We start from the raw sequence: 20,978 nt of genomic DNA, 5'->3' as shown, positions 1-20,978 counted from the left end.
CTGAAACTGGTGAAAATTCAAATTAAAAAATGAAGGCCATTTATTCAAAAATATCTATTCTCAGAAAACTTTTGTGTGTCAGATCAAAGACGGTATGTTAAAAAACCACACAAGTACGCAACCTCATCTTTGTGTACTTGCAAGCCTCCATTTGACAATATCCAAGTTCAAAATATTACCAACAAAATTATGGGAAAAGGCTATTGTCCATAAGAACCTGTGGTTCAAAACAGAGGTGGATTGGTTTGGGGTCATGCGAATGAGCTCAAACTCTAATAGTGACACTTCCCTTTGCTTGTTGTCCCTTCCTCACTCCCTTCTTTGTTCTTTTAGTGATTGTGGTGTGATCCTAGTGCGGTGTACCATCATTGCTGGTTTAGATGTAGTGTCTGCCTCAAGCCCCTGAAGGAGGGAACTGGGGCGTTATGGAAGAAAGGAACACATGTTCCCTCATACCAGATTCATTTGTGTACCCCTATATCAGACTTGGTATTACAGCTGAACATAGCTTCAGTCTCAAAATTAGTTGGAATATCCTTTAACACCAACCCTAGTTCCACAAACTCCCTCTGCATACTGCGTTAAATTATCCTGTTGTTTAAGCATCACACTGCTGCATTACAGGGCTTAGTGTGCCTACTACCCTAATCTCCACTCCTGAGAAGACAGAAAAACTGTATGCCAGCAATATGCCAGCAAATATATTTGCTATGGCTTCCAGTCAGAACTAAGAATGAAAGAACTTTCTCTTACAAACTTCTCCAGAAATTATCCCAGTCATCCCTTTTTTCTGCCTATGTTCCACTGCAGTCCTAATGACTGCCTACTACTAAATCTAAACAAACAGCTTTGATACGAGAAGGGCAAATAAACAGGCCGCATATTATGGCTGAGGTCCAAACTAGCATGAGTAAAATTCAGCTGACAGCCCTGGCCCCTAAACTCCTTTCTGTGCTTCTGCAGGATCCCCTCCTTCTCAGGACCAGTTGTGTGGGAAAGCCGCACTATGGGAGCTGAGCAGAGTTCTGCTTATGCTGCCTACCTTACTTCGGTTAACCCCTGAACGTACTGAGTGTTCCATAGCCAAGACACTTCTCATAGCCTTGAAGGTCAACCAGATTCACTCTTAGGTTATCTTCACCAAGGATTTTAAGTGAAGAGACAACACAGCATAGAAATGTGTACAGGAGGCAATCTGAATAACCAGCTTCCTTCCCTTTCATCAACGAAGAACATGGTTCAACAGAAGGAAAGCAATGGCCTGACTAAATCTTAACTATTTTTAATCTGTAAATCATCTGATCTTCTAATAAACTCTCACAATAAGTTCAGCACTGAAAAATCTAATACCTTCCTCATCTTTCTGAACTGAAAAGCAGGTATAATTGATCACAGTGTATGTGTATGTGTGTGTGCGCGCGTGCGCACACACATTACTGTAATCAACAAACACATACCAGTACTATTAGGGCTTAACTTCCAGGAAAAAAGTCCTGACTCACTCATTCTGCTCAAAGCAGTTGTGATTTCCTTTAGACACTATAGTTCAAGAAATAACTGTGGTAAACGCTGTGCCACAGATATTTTGATTTTTTAATATGGTTATTCATAAAGATTCTCTTAGAAAAAGCTAATTTTATATGGCAGACAGACTTGAGACTCATGTCTCCTATAAATACTGCAATTAACCATATAAGTTTAAAATTTAAAATTTCTAGTATTGATTTGACAATGAGCTCTACATAAACAACAAGAAATCCAGGACATGTTCATTAACACATCTGATACCACCATTACTGCCAACTTTTGATCCTTTTAGTCAAGTCAATTCTGTGAGTTGAGCAGTTCGCTCTCTAGCTGGATTTTTCAAATATTACTTGTTGTTTTTAAACTATAGTGATATCCAGATCAAAAGCTATTTCTGATCTATTAAATTATATTAGCTATGGCATCTTAATGTTTTTAATAATTGCATAAATATATTTTCCTTTAATAATATATTTATTATTAAACAATATTTTAGAGACCTGCCCTTTCCATTTCCCCTAAAACAATCGTTTAAAAAGAAGACTCATCTAGAGGACAGCACATGGAACTCTAAACAAACTCTGCTGTGGTACGTTCAGCCAAGTTCTCCAGCTACTCTGGAATATACCTCCTACCTGGCTAACTCAGAATATAAAACATATATCCTGGCATTTAAAAAGTCCCCTCCCTGCCACGGAGTACAAATATAACCCATCAATATATTCAGAAATGATCCAGAGCCTCTCGAAGGAAACTAATCTATAATCGATTGCTTCTGAACCAGAGGTGAGGGGTGTGTGTGACAAAGTAAAGAATGTGCAATGCGAGACAAGATCGTACAATGGAAACATGCAAATAAGACATGAATCACAAAAGCCAAAGGACTGCTTTGAAAAAATACAAAGGAATGCTAACATTTTTAGTCCCTTCCCAGTGATTGCACAATAAAACGGTATCTAATGTCTAACTCCGTTTCTATTGCTCTAGCCCAGCTACTGACTCAAGGCTAAAACTAAACCAAGTATGCGTCAAGCGCACAACATTCCTCACTCACTTGGATTCGTCGTAAGGCGTCTTGCAGATGCAGTAAAGCTTTGTGTCCTTCTTGGTTTCCTTTGAGGTAGTAGAAATCATTTTCTTTTTCTTGGATTTAGAAGACGCAGACTCCTTCTCTTCCTCCCGCTTCCTTTTGTGGGATGAAATGGATGAGGTGCCTGAAGCCGCTGAAGGGATGCTGGAACCAGACGTGTGTGGTGGCAGAAGTGGGGGTGGCGGTGGCGGCGGAGGGGGCGGCGGTGGCGGTGGCGGCAGCGCCGCAGCTGCTGCTGCAGCGGCCTGTGCTTTTTCTTTCTCTCTCTTAATTTTAGTGAGATCTTTCTTTAATTCCTCCTGCAGAAAAATAAAAGCACACAAGTAACCCACATAGATTTATTAGTATGCTAAATTCATGTAAGTAATTTTATAGGAATCTAGCCTTTGCTTCTGCAGCTTAAGAGAAAGGATAACAACAAAAGGTTTCAAATACAAGACAGAAGAAGCTGTTCTGAGACATTCTCCCAAATCTGAACATTGTCCCACTGCCAACCAAACCTTAATAACTACTTTTTTTTCCTGATCCGTTCAATCATGTCCGATTCTTGCAGATTGCCTGGACAAGCCGCTGCAGTTTTCTTGGCAAGGTTTTTCAGAAGTGTGTGCCATTGCCTCTCCTAGGGCTGAGAGAGAGTGGCTGGCCCAAGGTCCCCCAGCTGGCTTTGTGCCCAAGGCAGGACTAGAACTCACGGCCTCCCAGTTTCTAGCCTGGTGCCTTCACCACTACACCAAACTGGCTCTTAATAACTACTAAAAAGGAACAAAAGAACACCACAGGATTTAAACATTGTTTCTAATACAGTGAAATTCTGATTTAAGAGACCCCCATTTACTGGACTTCAGATGCAATGGATACAATTTCCCTCTGGATATCCCACCGAAATAACAATTTCATCTGAAGTTATCTAGACAAAAACTTAAAACAATATTAACTTTACCTTAAATTTACTTCATTTGTGGCAATGCACATTATTTGCATAATTACATCACTGCACAAGTAACATCATTTGCATCAACAGCAAATTGCAGCAATTTACTTCATCTGCCTAGTGTTATTACACAAATAGCATACATTACCATAATTATGTAATTTTGTATTTAATGAACATTCAGAAAGATTGGAATCTCCTTTCCAAAATGGTTCATTAAACTGAGATTTCACTTTATTTAGTAGAAAGCAAGAATAAAAGAATTGGGTAGGGGATTAATAAGTTATTTTTACATACATACAAGTCTGTATGAGGCAAAAAGGAGCGCACAGGTGGTCCTCACTTAACAAGCACTTGTTCAGCAACCATTCAAACAGCATTGAATAAGTGGTACTTATGACTGGTCCTCAGAGTTCTGGCCGTCACAGCATTCCTGGGTCACGTGATCGTGATCCTGGTGCTCACTGCCTGGCTCACAATTACGACATTGCAGCGTCCTGCAGTCATGTGGTTGCCATTTGTGACCTTCTTCGCTGGCTTCCAACAAGCGAAGTCAAAGCCAGCAGGAGGTCACAAATGGTGACATGACATCCTTGCTTAACAACCTGTGGTGATTCACTTAGCAACCAGGAGTCCTGGAATTGCTGTTGCTAAGCAGGGCACAGTCACATGACATTGTGCTTTACCACTGCAGCATTTAACAACAGCGATTCCAGTCTCAACCGCTGTTGTTATACCTGTACTATAGTATAGAGAGCCGGGAGACTCTGAGTTGTACTCCTGCCTTAGGCATGAAAGCTGACGGGGTGACTGTACCCAGAGGTACAGTGCTCTAGACGATGACGACTTTGGTTCAGCTACTGTTAGAGAGAATACTGCTTCTTGCACTCTGTGTTCTTCCCTTTGGAAGAACTTGGCATGCTGATTTGCACACACTATTAATGGTTCTCTCCTGCCCAACCCTGGATTGCCTGACACCTCTCTCTCGCTCTCACTCTCTGTGCTGGTAATCCAGTGTGCAAGCACACACCCCATGCCCTTTGTCTCTTGCTCTCCACGTGTGCTGGTAAGGGTACATGCAAGCGCACACACAATGCTGGCCTGACTCCTGCTCTTTGGGCTGGCAACTTGGCACCCCCCCCCGTTCTTGCCCCTTCACTGCAGGCCATTGTGGCCCCTCCCACAGTTCCCTGGGGCCACACCATGAAACCCAGGCACTCTGAAACACTTCCCACCCGCCCCTGAATCCAAAGCACTGCACAGCCTAATATTAACAACCAATTAGTAACCTAGAATAAAATGACTTAAAAGGTGACCAGTCACCACCTAAAATAGATGAACCATTTGTCCTCACCTAACAGTCACCCTCAAATTGAAGCCCAAGAAAACATGGTAAACCACACTTGGGCATATGGGATTGGGCAAGCCTAAATTTAAATATGCAGTTTTGGAGAGATGGACATAGGCTGGAAAAGTCTAGCTCTGTACTTGTGCCTATGGATGCAAAGCATAAACCAAAAAACTGTGTCAAGTCTCCAAGCATGATTAAGAATGATAATTCTACCTGCACTTCAATTTGCAGATCTTTGTCCAAAAGTGCTCTTTTCTTCAGTATTTCAGCTTTCAGTTGCTCCTTATGTTTGAAGAGTAGAGCAGAGAGTTTTGAAGCATTCTGTTTACTGCGCTTTTGTTCCACACTCTCTTCCCGCTTTCGTTTCTTAGCTGCCTGCTTTTCTTCTTTATCTATCTTATCCAGAATGTATTTCATGACTTGGTTGCACACTATCATTCTGGGGAGGAAATACAAAGGGTGTAATGAAGTAGTAGTAATATGGGGAAAAAAAAGACTGTCAACTACATTTGAACAACGTAATAATTACACTCAAAACTGCACAGTTCTCAACTGGGAATGACAGTCTTTTTTACTAAAAGGTAGTATTTCTGAGCTTGCTCTCAGCGCATCATTACATGCTGATCTGTATGTACATCCTACAGTATTTTTTTTTAAAGTTAATGCATTTATATGTAATGGCATAATGTGATTCTGCACATTTTCTTGATTTTTGTGTTGTGGCTCTCAGTCTAATGAAACTATTCTTCATGCAACATTTGAGACAATTTGAGTTTAAGACCTCTGATATGTAGTAATCAAGCTGCTTAAAGTATTTCAATACATGAGCCAAGAAATCCACCAAGTACTTCTCTTTGTCCCTGGTAGCAAAAATAAAAAATTCAACAATCTCCTGTCCTTTCATCACACTGAAAGACTGTTTCCTATGTTGCCTGCTTCGCTTTGCTATGTATGCATGTATATATGCACAATAACATTAAAAGAAAAGGTTTTCTGGGTATACTGATTAAGAACAACATGCTGCATTTCTCAGGGTTTCTGGCATACTGTCCCTCCTCCAAATCTGATTTGCCTTAAAGTACTCCAAAAATATTTTAAAAAATCATTTAAGTAAATGTGCAAGACACTTCTGTATTGAAACAGCACATCACTGCAGACAGAAAAAAAAAAAGCTTAAAAATCTGTTGGTGAATTCTCTAGTCTCCACCAAGGCTACCCAATGCCCATCATGTGGATGGAACATGGAAGTTTGCATATACAGAAGGTTACCCCATCCCAGGTGAGAATATGGAAAGGAGGTTGCTATAGGCAGCTCCACCAGAAAAGCAATACTTAAGCAGCCTAGGGAGCTGTCAATCCTAGCCTGTCCTGTTAACCTGGGTGCCCAGGAGCTTCAAGAGGAACAAGCCTTAGATAAGACTTAGTTTTTTCAGAGAGCTGCAAACTTCAGACTTCCCTCTTCCTATATATGAAAAAACTTCCACTAAGGGAAAAGCTCACCCCCCTCCCAATTTTTGTAGCCTGCTGAAGCAACAGTAAATTCTGAAGGTTAATACTTGAAACATAACCCTTTTGACAATAGTAGGGATGTTATATTCTTGATTTAGTCTTGTTCTTGTGAACCAATTGTTACATTTTCTGTGCTCTTCCTGAGGGATGCCAAGCTGGGTCATAGTGCTGACTCTGCACATGTGATCTAGGCAGTCCAAATGTGGTACCTCCTGTGCCTCTTTTACATCTTACGTGTGTCTATACCTGCACATTCGTATGTTGGCAATCTCACCATCATGTGGCTGGTTGGAAGTCATGACAGACAGTAATCGGAACTGGCTATTGCTTAATTTTAGGTAAGACTTCTGCCCTGAATTCTAACACTGGGAGACACAGAAAAACATTTCTCCTTTTCATTCATCTCTTAAAATATAGGCGTATATCTCAACGAACATTCTCAACCCATCAGACAACACATTTAATAGCAAAAGGTGAGGGAGAAATTTTACTATTCCCTATGGCAGCAGCTTACACTCTAAACATTTCGCCAAATAATAGGGAGGACCCTCTGCTATGAGGAGTGTGTGCGTGTGTGGTGTACAGGGCTGGAGGGAAAATTGGTGCAAATAAGACCCACGTTGTTTTTCTAGGAAAAGTCTCTGCTGGATCAGAAGCCCCTTCCATCTCCATTTAGTGCATGAGAACTCAGGATCCCACCCTTTGTGGAAGCTATTATAGTTGGTGTTGCAATACCACATACTGTACTGCAGCAGGAAACACTGGAAGACATACACGATTAATACCTGGCTAATTACAATTTGCCTTACCGTTGATTCTCTTCACGCTCAGCAGGAGTTAATGTCTTTTTCTGTTTTAAGTGCTCTATCACAGCATTGTGTTTCATTACCACCTTCAAGACAGGAAAAAAAAATCCAATATATGAAAACTTCAGAGAGCAAGAAACAACAGCCTGGGAAATCTGGGGAACTCTTTAAGCCTACAAGTAACTCAAAACTTGAGCACCAGAGAGATTAAACTGAAAGCAGCCTTTAATTGTTCAGCTGTTGCAATTCAGACAACAGGTATTCACTTGCCTTCCTCTGAGGCAAAACTGAAGAGCTCCAAAAGGGGGAAGGAACAGGAGAGGTGGAATACCAGCTGCAGAGAAAAAGTACGGAAAGTAGGACCAGAGCTGGGAGTATCATACTCCTCACACATCCTTGCTTAGGAAGGGAAAATAATAACAACAACAACAACAAAGTGATCAAAGAAAGGAGTCTGAACAGGAATAGGAAAGCTATGAGAAAATTTCTAGAGGAAAGATTATCTAAAAAAGTGGGAAAAAATCAGTCCAGCACAAGAGTTTAGAAGAGACGTCTGACCTAGGACTTAGTCCAACATCATGCCTTTAGTGTTTCAGGTCTCTCTCTGTCTTTAACTTGCTCCAAAATGTTCTTGATCTACTTTCAAATAACATAATTAGGGATTTGCCAAGATGTCTGAGAATATTATCACTGCAATTTCTGCTTCTTATTAGATTCCTGTCATGTTCTCTTTCCTTCCATAGTATGTCAGGCTTCAAGGAAATCCCAAAGAAAATGAGGGAGAATCAAAGGAAGAAAAAACAGGAAAGAGTTGAAAAGCAAGGCATCACTGATGTCCTAGAGCTCAGAGTGAGGCAGGAGAGGACCTTCTCCCATAGAAGACGGCAGACATATTTGATGGACTGGTCCCTGCTTCTTAGAGCAAAGGTGGAGACAACCTATGGAAGGATACGTTCTTCTGAAGTAGGAAAAGTTAGATTATTTATGGGATATATTTTGTTTCTCAAAATATTTTAGATATTTGGCAACAGAATTTATCAAACCTAGGATTTCTTCTCTAAATCTATCCTTAATATCTACATTTGGGGAAGAATGGGACAAAAGATGTCAGGATTGATAGTTTTATTCTTTTACTGCAACTTGAAAGTCCAAAATTCTAAAGGCCAAACACAGAAAAAGGATGAATTCTGACTGAAGTCCTGGTTAATCCTTTTTTCAAGTCTGCTGTTTAATTTAGGATTGAAAGGAGCTTTCTGTTGCTGTTATTGTTCAATAATTCTGACAAGCTATTTAAAGAGATTTACACAGAGTATCTCTTACTTTCACAGGGAGAAGCAATATAAAAGGCATGTTACCAAGGATTTAAAACTCATTGATTTGTCCTTATCATACTTAAACAAGAGGAAGATGAACCTGAATTTAGAATGACCCCTACCCAAAAGGATAATTAAACAGAAAAAAAATCTCACTTGTTTCTTTTATAATATTCTCAGCCAAGCTAAGCTAATTTTCCCAGTTTAAAAGCTAATTCTGGTGGTGAGGGAGAGATTCACTTTTGTTTCAGGTAAATACAATGATATGCCAGCTGAGAAATAAAGTTTTGCTTTCCTTTTAAAACATTTTACCTGTTTTTGGATAATATCACTCTGATTAGAAGCCTGAAGGGAGTGTTCCCGTTTTATTTCAATATGCTGCTGTTTTTTCTTCTGCTGCTGCTCTCTGAGCTGCTGAACCCTTTGCAGTTGCTCTTGAACACTGGCTTGAACAGTTACTACATTCTGGATCTGATGTGTTTGCACCGAGCTGGCCTGCTGAATCTGAATTGGTAACTGGAGCTTAATCTGCTGAGACAGACCACTTTGCTGAGCTTGAATCTGGGCCACCATATGGGACTGAAGCTGGGAAAACACTTGAACTTGCTGCTGAAGCTGCGGCACAGTGATGACCTTGGTCTGGGGGGATGGGATCTGCAGCTGAGAGCATGGAGATGGTACTGTGACTTGGTTGACAGTTGGAGCAGGCGACAAAGCAGGGACCAATGTTGGGCCCTGGGACGGCTGGGTCTGGATCTGCACTGAAGGATGCGGCTGGATCTGAACTTGCTGTGGGGCTGAGGCTTGTACCTGAGTTGGCTGGATCATCTGTCCTTTGGGTGGAGTCTGCGGATGCACAACTGGCTGGGACTGGTTCTGTGCTGGAGCTAAAGGCTGCCCTTGTGCAAGGCTCTGTGGCGGGGGCTGAGCCACAGCTGGAGTTACAGTTGATGGTGTTCTCAGGGGCTGTGCTTCAGAGGTAACTGCTGGACTTGGGAGCGAAGGTAGAGCCCGAGCTTCAGGGGACAGGCGGGGTTCAGCTGCAACTGGTGCCTGCGCACTCTGTGTCTGAGCTGGCATCGCAGTCTGAGCTGGACCGCTTGGGGGCTGAGCTGGGAGTGGAGTCTGAGCAGGCTTGGGCTCAGTGGGTGGAAGCGCTGGCACTGGCTGTGTTTGGGTCTGTGCAAGAGACGTTTGCTTCTGTTCTCCTGCAGCTGGGGAGATAAAAACAAGCCTCATATTCACAGCTTTAAGAACAACTCCTTTACCCTAAAAACACTCATTACACATTACCCAGTGATCTGAAGCCTAAACCTTATTTTTTAAAAAATAATAATTTAATTTTATAAAGACCTCCCAACGTAGCACAAATTCTGGGCTGTGTACAATTAAAACCAATACAATACCTAAAAACAGAGAAAATAACGTGATGTAGAATTAAAGTCACAGTGGAAACAACATACAATAACCAAGGCACACCACACACCAAATGGCGCAACACCAGCCTACCCCAGAGCTTGGAGAAAAAGCCAAGTGTCTAAAGATTAAGCAGGCACCATGACAGAGAAAGCATGCTTCCTAGGTTTCATCAGATGACCTTATTTAAGAGAGGGGACATGAAGCATGCCCACTGTGTTGGATCTTATGGGGCAGGCAAAAATGATGGGAGACAGGCAGTCCCTCAGATAGTTACACTCTGTGCCATGAATGGCTTTATGGGTAATAACCAGCACCTTGAATTGTACCCTGGAGCTTAGTGGTAACCAGTGCAGCTTGCGTAGCATAGGTATTAGATAAGTGTACCAAAGTGTGCCAATAACTGCTTATGCCACTGCATTCTGGATCAATTATAGCTTGCAAGTGGTCTTCAAGGACAGCATCATGTAAAGCACATTTCAATAGTCCACATGTGAGGTGACCAAGGCATGAGCGATCATGAGACAGGTTTCTCGGTCCAGCTACCCCATTCAGAATCAACAACAGAAAATTGTCAGCACAAGAAGAGCCAAGTGTTCACAGCCACATGGTCTTGTCAGGGTTGCGTCTGAGCCTGTTCTTCCCCTTCCAGACCTAACAGTCTCTCAATACTGGGTCATGACCTCAACAGCATCATCTGGGGCAACATATGCAGCTGAGTATCATCAGCATATTGATGGCACTTGACCCTACAGATCATCCAATGGTTTCATGTAAACGTTAAACAAGAGAGTTGAAAGCATCAAACCCTGAGACACCCTGCAAACAAGGGGCTTTGGTTCAGACCCTTTTCAGTTGTCCACACTGAATGGAGAAAGGAGGAAAAGCACTGCAATTCCTTGCCTCCCACTCCCCAGTCCAGAAGACCACCATGATCAATGATACTGGAAGCTACTGAGAGATCAGAAAGAACTAGGACAGTCACATCACTCCTTTCCTGGCTCTACCACAGGTCATCAGCAAATGTGATCAATGCTGTCTCTGTAGTATGCTCTGGCTTGAAACCTTACTAAAATAGATCTAGATAATTGGTTTCCTCCAGAGCTCTCTGGAGCTGTCATCTGACCATTTTCTTCACAACCTTATGTAAAAAGGAACGGTTGGAGACTGAATGAAGATTGTCCAGAACTGTTGGATCCAGCAATTGCTTCTTGAGGGGGGGATGCACCACTGCCTCTTTCAAGGCAATAAATTTAGCACCACATAGATTCATCCACGTTACCTCCCAAGAGGCATTAACCAGCCATGAGGGACATGGATCTAATAAACAAGTGGCCAGTTCAACAGTCACAAGGTTCCTGTCCTGTTAAACAGGAGAGATTGCTGAATTGTAAGGCAGCCCACAAGCCAGGGGCTTTGGGTCAGACCTTTCCCTAACCAGTAACATTAAATGGAACCAACCATGGAGAAAGGAGGAAAACCATAAACTTTGCCTGCCCTGCGTACAGCCCGCTCCTAGTTTCTCACTATATTTCCCTGTGCCCATCACCATCTGGATAGTAATGCCTTCCCTATGTCAGTTCCCCTGGCCCCAATCCCTATCTCCTGTCCCCCAAGACCCAGAAACATCTTCAACAAGCCATCAGCCACCCTCAGACACCACCAATCACAGCTGCCACCTCCCACTGCTTCTGCCGTAATGCACTCAGTAGGTGCAGGGGTGCCAGGTTCTCACAAAGGCTGTTCAATACACTCACTCCCATCCTACAGAGGGCAACTGCAGCGCTCAGGTGAGTCTGATACTCACACCTCCACCCAGCCCAGCTTCTGATGCTCCACCTCCTCACCACAACATCACAAATAATCTCTGCTGGTTGAGAGACCAGTCTGTTTCAACTGCAAAGCCTTTATGGCACGCAACCCTCCCAGTCAGTTGTGCTGCCTGAAATAACAGGATTTTGAGTAGGCCCTCAAAACTATCACTGAGACTCTACCTCTTCAACCCAGGTAGAAATGCACTGAATGAAGCCAAGATGCCTCCACAAAGGCCCATTTCTCTGCCAGTGGAAAGCTATCAAGCCATTTCTCCCACTCCTCCACAGTGCACCATTCTGTTCTTGCTCTGCTCAGGTATGAAACCAGCACCCCCAACTAGAGTGCAGTCTAGCATTGCAACACAAAGTCCATTCAAGCACTCCCAAAACAAAAACAACAAAAAAAGAAGGCTATAGAAGCTAAATTATTCTCATGCCCAACACAGACATTCAACCTTCTGCCAATCACCACCTTGGGGGGGGGAAAAAGCATTTTTTTAGGTTGTATGAAAATGTTGAATTACTTTTTTTGTGTATGTTAAATACAAAAAGTATACCTGATGTTGAAGTGGAAACTGTTGTGGAAGTGGTGCTAGCCGCTGTAGCTACTGTTGATAACGGGGTGAAAAGAAAGCGCTGAATGGTACCATTTGGCATAGCGGCTTGCATCAGTTGCTGACCTGGACCTGGGATTACTGTCACACCTTGTGGGATCAACTGCAACTGTCCAGTTGTTTGACCCTGTCCCTGAATTACTACAGTTAATCCCTGACTGCCACCCTAAAAGGAGGAGAGGCAAACAAAAATACACGGCAAAAGTTATTAATATCAGTAAAAGATCCAGGGCTGCATTGTGTTCTAAACTGCAAATCAATGAGGGTTAAAATGGACATAGCAATCTGAACTGTCTATAATATTTATGTTTTCTAAAGAATAAAAGTTTCTGAAATTTTTTTTTCATAGTTATTAACCCATGAAAATTTAAAACAGAAAGAAAGGGAGAAAGTTGGGTAATCTGATGTGAATCTCTCAATATCTCACAGCTTGCATTTTAAGCACCCAAATATACTAAAGAATATGCATATGCAAAGAGCAGAGAATTAAAACTGCAGAAGATCAAAAACATCTCTAAAAGGAGGATAATACTTGCAAGCACTTTTGCAGTTTCCCTACTTAATGCAATTTAGCATTTGAAAAGAGCTAGAGTTTTCTTTTCATTTTTTCTGAATACAGTAGGGCATCTACAGCTCCCCAAACACCATTTTGAAGCTCATAGAGAACCTGGGACTGCACTGCCAAAATTCAGTGGTATATCACTGAACACAGAGTTCACTCTGCCTGAGGCAGTTCCTGATAAAGGTATATTTTTGGTGTGCTTATGGTGATCTTTTGCTCGCTGGATGACTCCCCTTATCCCAAATCGCAATTGCTTACCTGTCCTTGTGTGAGCTGTGTGAGCTGCGCCATGGTAAGCTTCACCTGTCCCTGCTGAGGCCGAGGAGGATGTGGCGGAGTGGCTTGTGACTGCATGTGCTGGGAAGGTATTCCTGGAATTGTTGCCATCTTTTGACTGGTAGAAACTGTAGTAGGACTAGACACTGCTGTTGACACAGGCTGACCTCTGATGATCTGGGTGACTACTTGTTGTGTTTGGCCTGTATTAACGTATCACAGGATTTTACAATCCTTTAGCCAAGACCTCTTATTAAAAAATTAACCCACGCAATCATCAAAAAACTATTTTTTTCTTCTCAAATAGCAAGATCCATTAACCAGAAAAATCAACACTGTTTAGCAGAATCAGAGCTGGTTTCTTCAAAAGACTGAAAGTAGTTTATATTGTCACACAGTAAATAGTATTATGGTGCATTATTTTTTAACATACTGAATGCAATTGTTTATAAGACAGAATGTACAGAAACGTTCAATTTATTCTGACACTCCAAGGGGACTTTGGAAGTGTGTATCAAACAGACCTTCCAACGGTACATGGCAAACGCTTTTGAAACAGTAGATTTTTAACAACCTTTATGATTGATGTTAACTATTCAAAAAGAAACAAAGATTCTACTAGCAGGAGTCCTTTGCCTGAGCCTAGGCAGCAGTTTTGATCCCAGCTAAAGTATTTATCATACATTTGATTCAAACTTGAGAAAAAAAGGAACGATGTATTGCAAAATGTAACATGCTATTTAACTTTTAGTACTGTTAAGAGTGATTGAATCTAAAGCTATTAAGTGCTATCAATGATTTAAATACAAACCCTTCAATGTTTGAATTAATATGAATGATACGGAAGAAAATTCAAAATGGAGAAACAAACCACGGCCGGCACACACTGGAAATCATTAAAAAAAAAAAAGAAAAGAAACCTACTGGTTGGAATAACACCTTGCTGGACCACTACAGGTGTTCGGATGATGGTCTTTCCTAGAGCTGACTGCTGAAGAGGTGCTCTTATGACCGTCATTCCAGGCCGAAGAGGTGCTCCAGGCATTACCTGTACAAGTTACAAACAAACTGTTCAACTTTTTCTTATATTGCAAAGAACAGTAACTTATATACAGATTAAAGGTTGTCTAAGAATACTAAACAAAGCTGTGAAAATGCTCTTCACAAAAGCCGTAACAAAGTTTTTTAAAAAGCAAACTGCATTTTTTTCCTATTTAAGCCTCTGTTCTTTTGTCCCTCCCCTTAATATTTTTTTGCATACAGCTTTATTCAGCAGTAGCAGTAGCAGTAGCAGCAGCAGCAGCAGCAGCAGCAGCAGCAGCAGCAGCAGCAGCAGCAGCAGCAGCAGCATCTCCCCCGAAAATTTCAGGTAATTTATGATAAAAGAAATGCAGCTGACATATTCTCACATCCCGTATCTGAGTAGAGCGATGTGTATAGGTTATCCTGACACAGTGACACCTGAACCACATGACACCCAGAATTGCCAGTTAGTATGGCCCTTGGTCAACTGAAGAGTATTCACCAGGTTGCCTTATAGACCTGCTGCTTCACATATTTAAAACAGAAAATCATCCAGTTTAACTAGCCTACAGCACAAGTACAGTCTCTGGTCCTGAAATATCAAGAAAATCTAGCAATAGTGTTGTGCTTAGCAATAGTGTACTTCACAAGTGCTATATTCTTAACGCATCTGAGAGCAAGTGTAGCATATGGGGTAGAAGGTAGGATCAGAGTGTCCCTGGGTCAAAGCTCCATTCCACCCTGTAAGCTCACTGGGTGACTTTAGGCCCAAAACTATATCTCAGCCCAATCGATCGTACAATGTAGACATACCATGTAGGTCACCCTGAGCTCCCAGAAGACAGGATTTCAGTGTATTACAGTAATAACTAAAAAATAAAAATTGGAATCGTCCCAAAGTCACTCAAATAAGTCCTGTATTATCCCAACAGAAGAAAGCGTCAAACTTACTTGTGAAGCACTTGTCGTACATACAGTCCCTGTATTATTTGGCCTAATAGTTACAGTTGCTGTCCTTGGCTGGAATGAAGTAAATGTTTGTTGGTTTGCTCCAGTAGTTGATGGAATGATGCCCAACACCTTTTGCTGCATCTGAACTACGCCTATTGGGAGAGCAATGTATTAATTTAAAAGCACTGCCAAATCACAAGCTAACACACTTGTTCTTTAAAATGCTACTCTGGTGGATTTTTTAAAGGTTCGAACTTTTAAAAAATTCATATCAGAACCCTGACAAATGACAAGGACTAGACTTGGGAATTAAGTAATATTTTGGCTGAACAAATCTATCCTGCATTCATAATGTTGGGGCTCTGAACAGTGAAGACAAGCATTTAACACAAAAATAGTGGACAATAACAAAGCCTGATTTCATTTTATGTTTAAAGCTAATAAAAATTAAAGATAGTGAATATGATTATTCTCCAGTAATATATTCAATAACAAACGTCTTCCCCCATCAGATTAAAAATTACAACCTGAGCCCTTAGTCTGCTACTAGCTTCCTATGGTTAGCATGGACAAGCTATACAGGTAATCCTCACTTAACAACCACAACTGGGACATGAATTTTGGTTGCTAAGCGAAGCAGTCATTAAGCAAATCCAATCCAATTTTACAACCTTTTTTGCAGCAGTTGTTAAGCAAATCACCGCAGTTGTTAAGCAAACCATGTGGTTGTTAAGCAAATCACACCGTTCCCCATTGATTTTGCTTGCCAGAAGCCAGCCAAGAAGGTCAAAAATGGCAGTCAATGGCCACGGGACACTGCAACAGTCATAAATGTGAACCAGTTGCCAAGTGCCCAAACCATGATCACAGGGGACGCTGCAACGGTCATGAGTGTGAGGATCGGTTATAAGTCAGTTTTTTTCAGCACCATCGTAAACAAATGGTTGTTAAGCGAGAAATACCTGTATATTGACACTGATTTTAAAAACTAACTACTTTTCTCACTTCTGACTCTGAAAGACAATTGCGTAGAAATTTATGGATGTCAGTGTGAACAAATGCCAACCAGAGAAATTACAGCAGTGATTGCAAATAAATCCTAAATAACCTTCTCTAAAAAAAAGATCATAGATGATTTACTAGGAAACCCCCAATAAAAAAGAATTCAATTTTTCATGACATTTTCCTACCTCCTTGAGTAGCTGGCACATTAACAGCAACTATTTTGCTATTTGCAGGAAGAGGCAGCTTTGTAATCACTTTGCCGGCCATAGTTACGGGACTGCTGGCAATCTGGAAAGTCTGACCACTGCTAGAAATGGTGGTTGCTGATGTAGCAGCTGTGCTTGTAGCTAATAAACCAGAAATGGGGGCAAAAAAAAAAAAAAAAAGCCAATGTATATGTACATACTTCTTTCACAGTCAACTAACATCAATCAATCAATCAATCAATTGTAACAACATTTGTATTTCACTTTTCTGTCCAGACTATAACATCATTATATAGTGCGGCTGCATTTACTTGGGCTTTTAAAACATAGTCCTCATTAAAGGAAGGCTAAAGAATCTTTTTTATTTAGAGTTGGAGGGTAAGATTGAGTTTTATGAAACTATGGATGGCTAATGCATAAAAACATTTAAACTATTTATTATAATATTTAAATTCGTCCAGTAACCTTTTAAAAGAATTTAAATACAAATTCTTCATGGGGGAGTCGTTGGAACACAAAGCTCCTCACTCTAAGATTTTGTGCACGGGTCCCAACGGTTATATAAACTAACAGCCGACTGAAGCTTACATGTACTCAAAAGAAGACAGTTTTTTCCCCAAATAATTTCCCTCATGAATGGAGGAAGGGTCATCCTATATTCTTCTAAAATATGGTAACAGAGGAAGGTGTTATTGAAAGCAAGGAACTGTGCAGGAGGAGCAAATAATGAAAGCAAGTCCGTAAGGCAGGAGAGAAGGTGAAACTGTCAACTTACTTTCAAGGGAACGAAACAAACACACCATCCCTATCCTCCTTTTCTTGTCTGTCATATGTAGAGGATGAGTCTGCAAGGCGGGCTTCTCCATCCATGGAGACATGCTCTCCGTGAATGTGGACTCAGGAGAAGCAGACTCCTCAACCACTGTATAGAATCTCCATCACAGACCCTCACCCTCAACACATGGAAGGAGAGAATGAGGTCCCTTGCAACAAGAGCCACTGAAGTCAGTGGGGCTTACAAGAGAAGCAGCACACACAACTTTTCTTGTGCTTTGCTGCTCAGCACAGAGGATCCATTTCCTTGTTGCAAAAAGAAGGGGGAAAAACCTCAATATCCCAAGGATTTGTTTCCACAGTTTCTGTCCCAACTTAATGAAAGAAGCTAGGCTGAACAGATACACCCTCAGCATCCCTACCTTGAAATAAAAGGCATTAAAACCAACGAGACCACTGAGTAAGCATTCATAGCTGTATGTTTGTTGAGCTTGGAATTCTACAAAGAATCTCCTTCCCTGTAGGAGTGTGTATGTGTGAAAGTTGTTTGTCCATGGGAGAATGTCTCTGTGTATTTGAAAATAGAGGGTCACCTTATTGTACAGCCAATTAATTTAAAGCAATAGATGGTAATTCCATTAGTATTGTTTTTTGTCCTGGACCCACTCTTTTTTGCAGTATGGCCTCTGGGTGGTGCATAAACAAGCACACACTTATCTGCATATATCAATCAATAATATTTATTCGGTTATCTGCATATAGATATAAGATGGGTCACATGCATTTATTTGCTGAGGTTGGTTTCACTGGAAGTTGACAACTTTAGCTGACAACATAAGGAAGTTGAACGTTTAACAGGATTTTGCTCCATGTATGTAACTTTTCCCTCTCTATCTTTGTGGGAGAAGACTGTACTAAATTTACAGTCTGCTTAAGTAAGGTAAAGGTTTCCCTTGACGTAAAGTCCAGTCGAATCCGACTCTAGGGGGCGGTGCTCATCTCCGTTTCTAAGCCTTGGAGCCAGCGTTGTCATAGACACTTCCGGGTCATGTGGCCAGCATGACGACTCGGAACGCCGTTACCTTCCCGCCGAAGGTAACCTATTGATCTACTCACATTTGCATGTTTTCGAACTGCTAGGTGAGCAGGAGCTGGGATTAACAACGGGAGCTCACCCCGCCGCGCGGTTTCGAACCGCCGACCTTCCGATCGACAGCTCAGCGGTTTAACCCGCAGCGCCACCGCGTCTGCTTATTTGTAGTAAATATGATACTGCTTCTTATAAAGTCAAAGCAATAGCATCTACATATAAAAAGAGGAGAATTTCTAAAACAGCCCAAAGAATACTGAATACTTGTAGTCACCATGGGAAGGTGTTATATCTGTTTTAAGAGAAACAAACAAACAAACACAGGAGGTGGATCAATGGGGTATCCTAGACAGAAGAGCTCCACGTGCAATACACATATGTTCCACCTGTAAGAAAAGGAATTAGGAATGAGCATTCCACTGCTGCCTTCTCCTCTGGAACACCCTCTATGCTTGGGAGGTGATGGAAAACACGACAGAACTGGAATAAGTCCATTGATCTGCATTTCTCCTACCTGTGTGAGAAAAGCCTGCAAAAGTTTGAATGGGGATAAAAGTTGTGCAGGTCTCATTTTTAAAGGGCTATTAACTAGGATACCTACTTGGCATCTAAAATCTTGGGGACAGGGTCCATTTTTAAGCACCAGAAACTGGAGGACCCTTCTGTTTATCCCCACTGGTCCCTGCTGTAACTTTCCTAGAGATACAGTGCCATATCACAAATCACTTGGCTACATGGGCTTCAGCTTGAGTCAACAAGGCAATCTTTAGGCTCTTGTAAACAGCATACGAACCTATCATGCTGACAAAACGCACTGCCAGCATGCACAATTACGGAATCTGTTTTCTGAAGAACACTCCAATTAGGCTTAAGAATTCTGGGATGCAGCCCGCGCCAATCACATTCAGGACAGTTAGCATGAAGGTTCTGATTTTCATCAGACATCTCCAGGAGAAGCTGTGCACAAGGACATGCGCAAGGAGCTTTCTAAGCCAAATTGCATAACCCGGCATTGCTGTCATCTGAACGAACAGCAACTCCGTAAGACTCTCTCTTAGCTGCAACCTCCTCAGCAGCTCCCTGTAATCCCAAAGATCATAGATAGTATTCCCTGGTATATGAGTGGGCTCCAATATTATAAATAAAAAGCTGTTATTACAGATGCAAGTTAAAACAACCCACAGAGAGTATATTTTAACTAACTTGTTTACCTGTTGAAGGCTGGCCTTGTTTAACCCAGGTAGCAAAAGTCTGATGGAAATTCTTGTTCTGTTGGAATGTTACTGTAGCTGGAGATCCCACTTTGGTGGCAAGCACTACTTTGGCTCCACTGGGCATGGAGCGTGGCAATGGGCCCACTACAACTTTCTGAGGAGCGGAGACTGTGGTCACAGTACTGCTAGTTGTAGTAGCTGTAGTGGCTCCACACACGACAGGCACCTGCTTCTGCTGTTCCAGTCGCTTCTAAGAGAGTTAAACATCATGATACCACAAAGAACAGCTTCCATTCATCCACGCAACTGTACCGTCATTCTCACCACAGACTAGAAGGGTAGGCAACATTCATAATCAAGAGATATATGGGGGGCAAAACAAGGTCATATCACTCATATGGGCAAAATGCGTTTTCTGGGGGTGGGGTCTTTGTTTCTAATTGTGGTCTGGTGATTTTAAGGTTTACTTCTGTAGTTTTCATCTGTTTATCACTTCAAAATATCAGGAAGCTGTACCATCAGCTTTCAGCAATCATACCTTGGGGATGGTCCCAAGAAGAATCAGAAAAGGTGGACTTGAGATCTGGGCTAGAGGTTGCCCATCCCTGACAAAGACCATGCATATTAAGGCTGAATTTCTTGCACATTTTTTGGAACCAAGCACTATTAAATACAGCTGGACAGATATGTAAAGATACAAATCCAACTGTGTAAATGTGCAGAAGATAAGCCTACTTACATTACCCTTTGGGATATTCCAGTAATTTGAGATAAAGTATTTTTTTAAGCAAAAGGCCAACTATAATGGACACAGCCATTACAAAGTTGTAAAAGACTAAGTATTAGAACAGACAAGCTATAATCCACTGAAGCCCTGACCATATGGAAGTTGTTATAACATAGCAGCTAAGAAACTGAACTACAAAGAAGAATATCCCTAGAGCCCCTTGTTTGCCTTGAGCTTAATTTCTCTAACTTAGCACTTTGAAACTTGAAGTTTTGTAGCAGTGCTGAAAAGTGCTTTGGGATGGTAGTCATGAAAAGCAATAAATACTTCCCTTAGTTAATTAATTTTGGCCTGCCTGAGATTATAGAATGCGTAGTCGTGGCTTTTGTCAAAGGGTCTCCAAACATTGAAAGCACAATTTCAGCAACAGTCAGGGTTTTCAGAGTTGGAAAGCCCTGGCCAGTATTTCAGAAGCTTTTCCGACAATCCCTGCCTCTCTTCCTCTTGTGTACAGTTCCCCCACTCACCACTTGCCAAGAAGGGGCACAGGCATTGATTCTTTAGTAGCTTTCTAGGAAAGAGTGGATGAGGAAAGAGAGCACCTCTGTTAACTTTTAAGGTTCTGTATTGGGGGTCCTCTTTTGCATGGACTGGCAGTATTCAGCTCTAGTGGCACCTTTTACTTGAGAGGGGAGAATTCTTCCACAGAACATCCAATTCACCAGATTCCACAATGTGGTGGCCCTGGATCCAACCCATTGTATATGCAGTGCTTGGAA

General features: G+C 41.7%; 1 protein-coding gene across 5 annotated transcripts in view; it reads right to left on the bottom strand.

Annotated features, from left to right (window-relative positions):
* Window positions 1–20,978, bottom strand: part of BPTF (bromodomain PHD finger transcription factor) — an 88,108-nt gene that overhangs the window by 10,566 nt on the left and 56,564 nt on the right. For all 5 annotated transcript variants that reach the window (XM_063293489.1, XM_063293491.1, XM_063293493.1 and 2 more), the window contains exons 18-27: window positions 19,470–19,722; window positions 16,374–16,535; window positions 15,184–15,335; window positions 14,134–14,257; window positions 13,192–13,412; window positions 12,315–12,537; window positions 8,840–9,741; window positions 7,218–7,300; window positions 5,113–5,338; window positions 2,582–2,916 (exon numbers count right to left, since the gene is read on the bottom strand). In XM_063293489.1, the coding sequence (XP_063149559.1) occupies window positions 2,582–2,916; window positions 5,113–5,338; window positions 7,218–7,300; window positions 8,840–9,741; window positions 12,315–12,537; window positions 13,192–13,412; window positions 14,134–14,257; window positions 15,184–15,335; window positions 16,374–16,535; window positions 19,470–19,722 (2,681 nt within the window). The remainder of the gene's footprint in view (window positions 1–2,581; window positions 2,917–5,112; window positions 5,339–7,217; window positions 7,301–8,839; window positions 9,742–12,314; window positions 12,538–13,191; window positions 13,413–14,133; window positions 14,258–15,183; window positions 15,336–16,373; window positions 16,536–19,469; window positions 19,723–20,978) is intronic.

Source organism: Candoia aspera, chromosome 2 (genome assembly GCF_035149785.1).
Source record: "Candoia aspera isolate rCanAsp1 chromosome 2, rCanAsp1.hap2, whole genome shotgun sequence".
Lineage (NCBI taxonomy): Eukaryota > Metazoa > Chordata > Lepidosauria > Squamata > Boidae > Candoia > Candoia aspera.
Note: the sequence above shows the minus strand (reverse complement) of the source record. Positions and strands in the feature narration are given on the sequence as shown.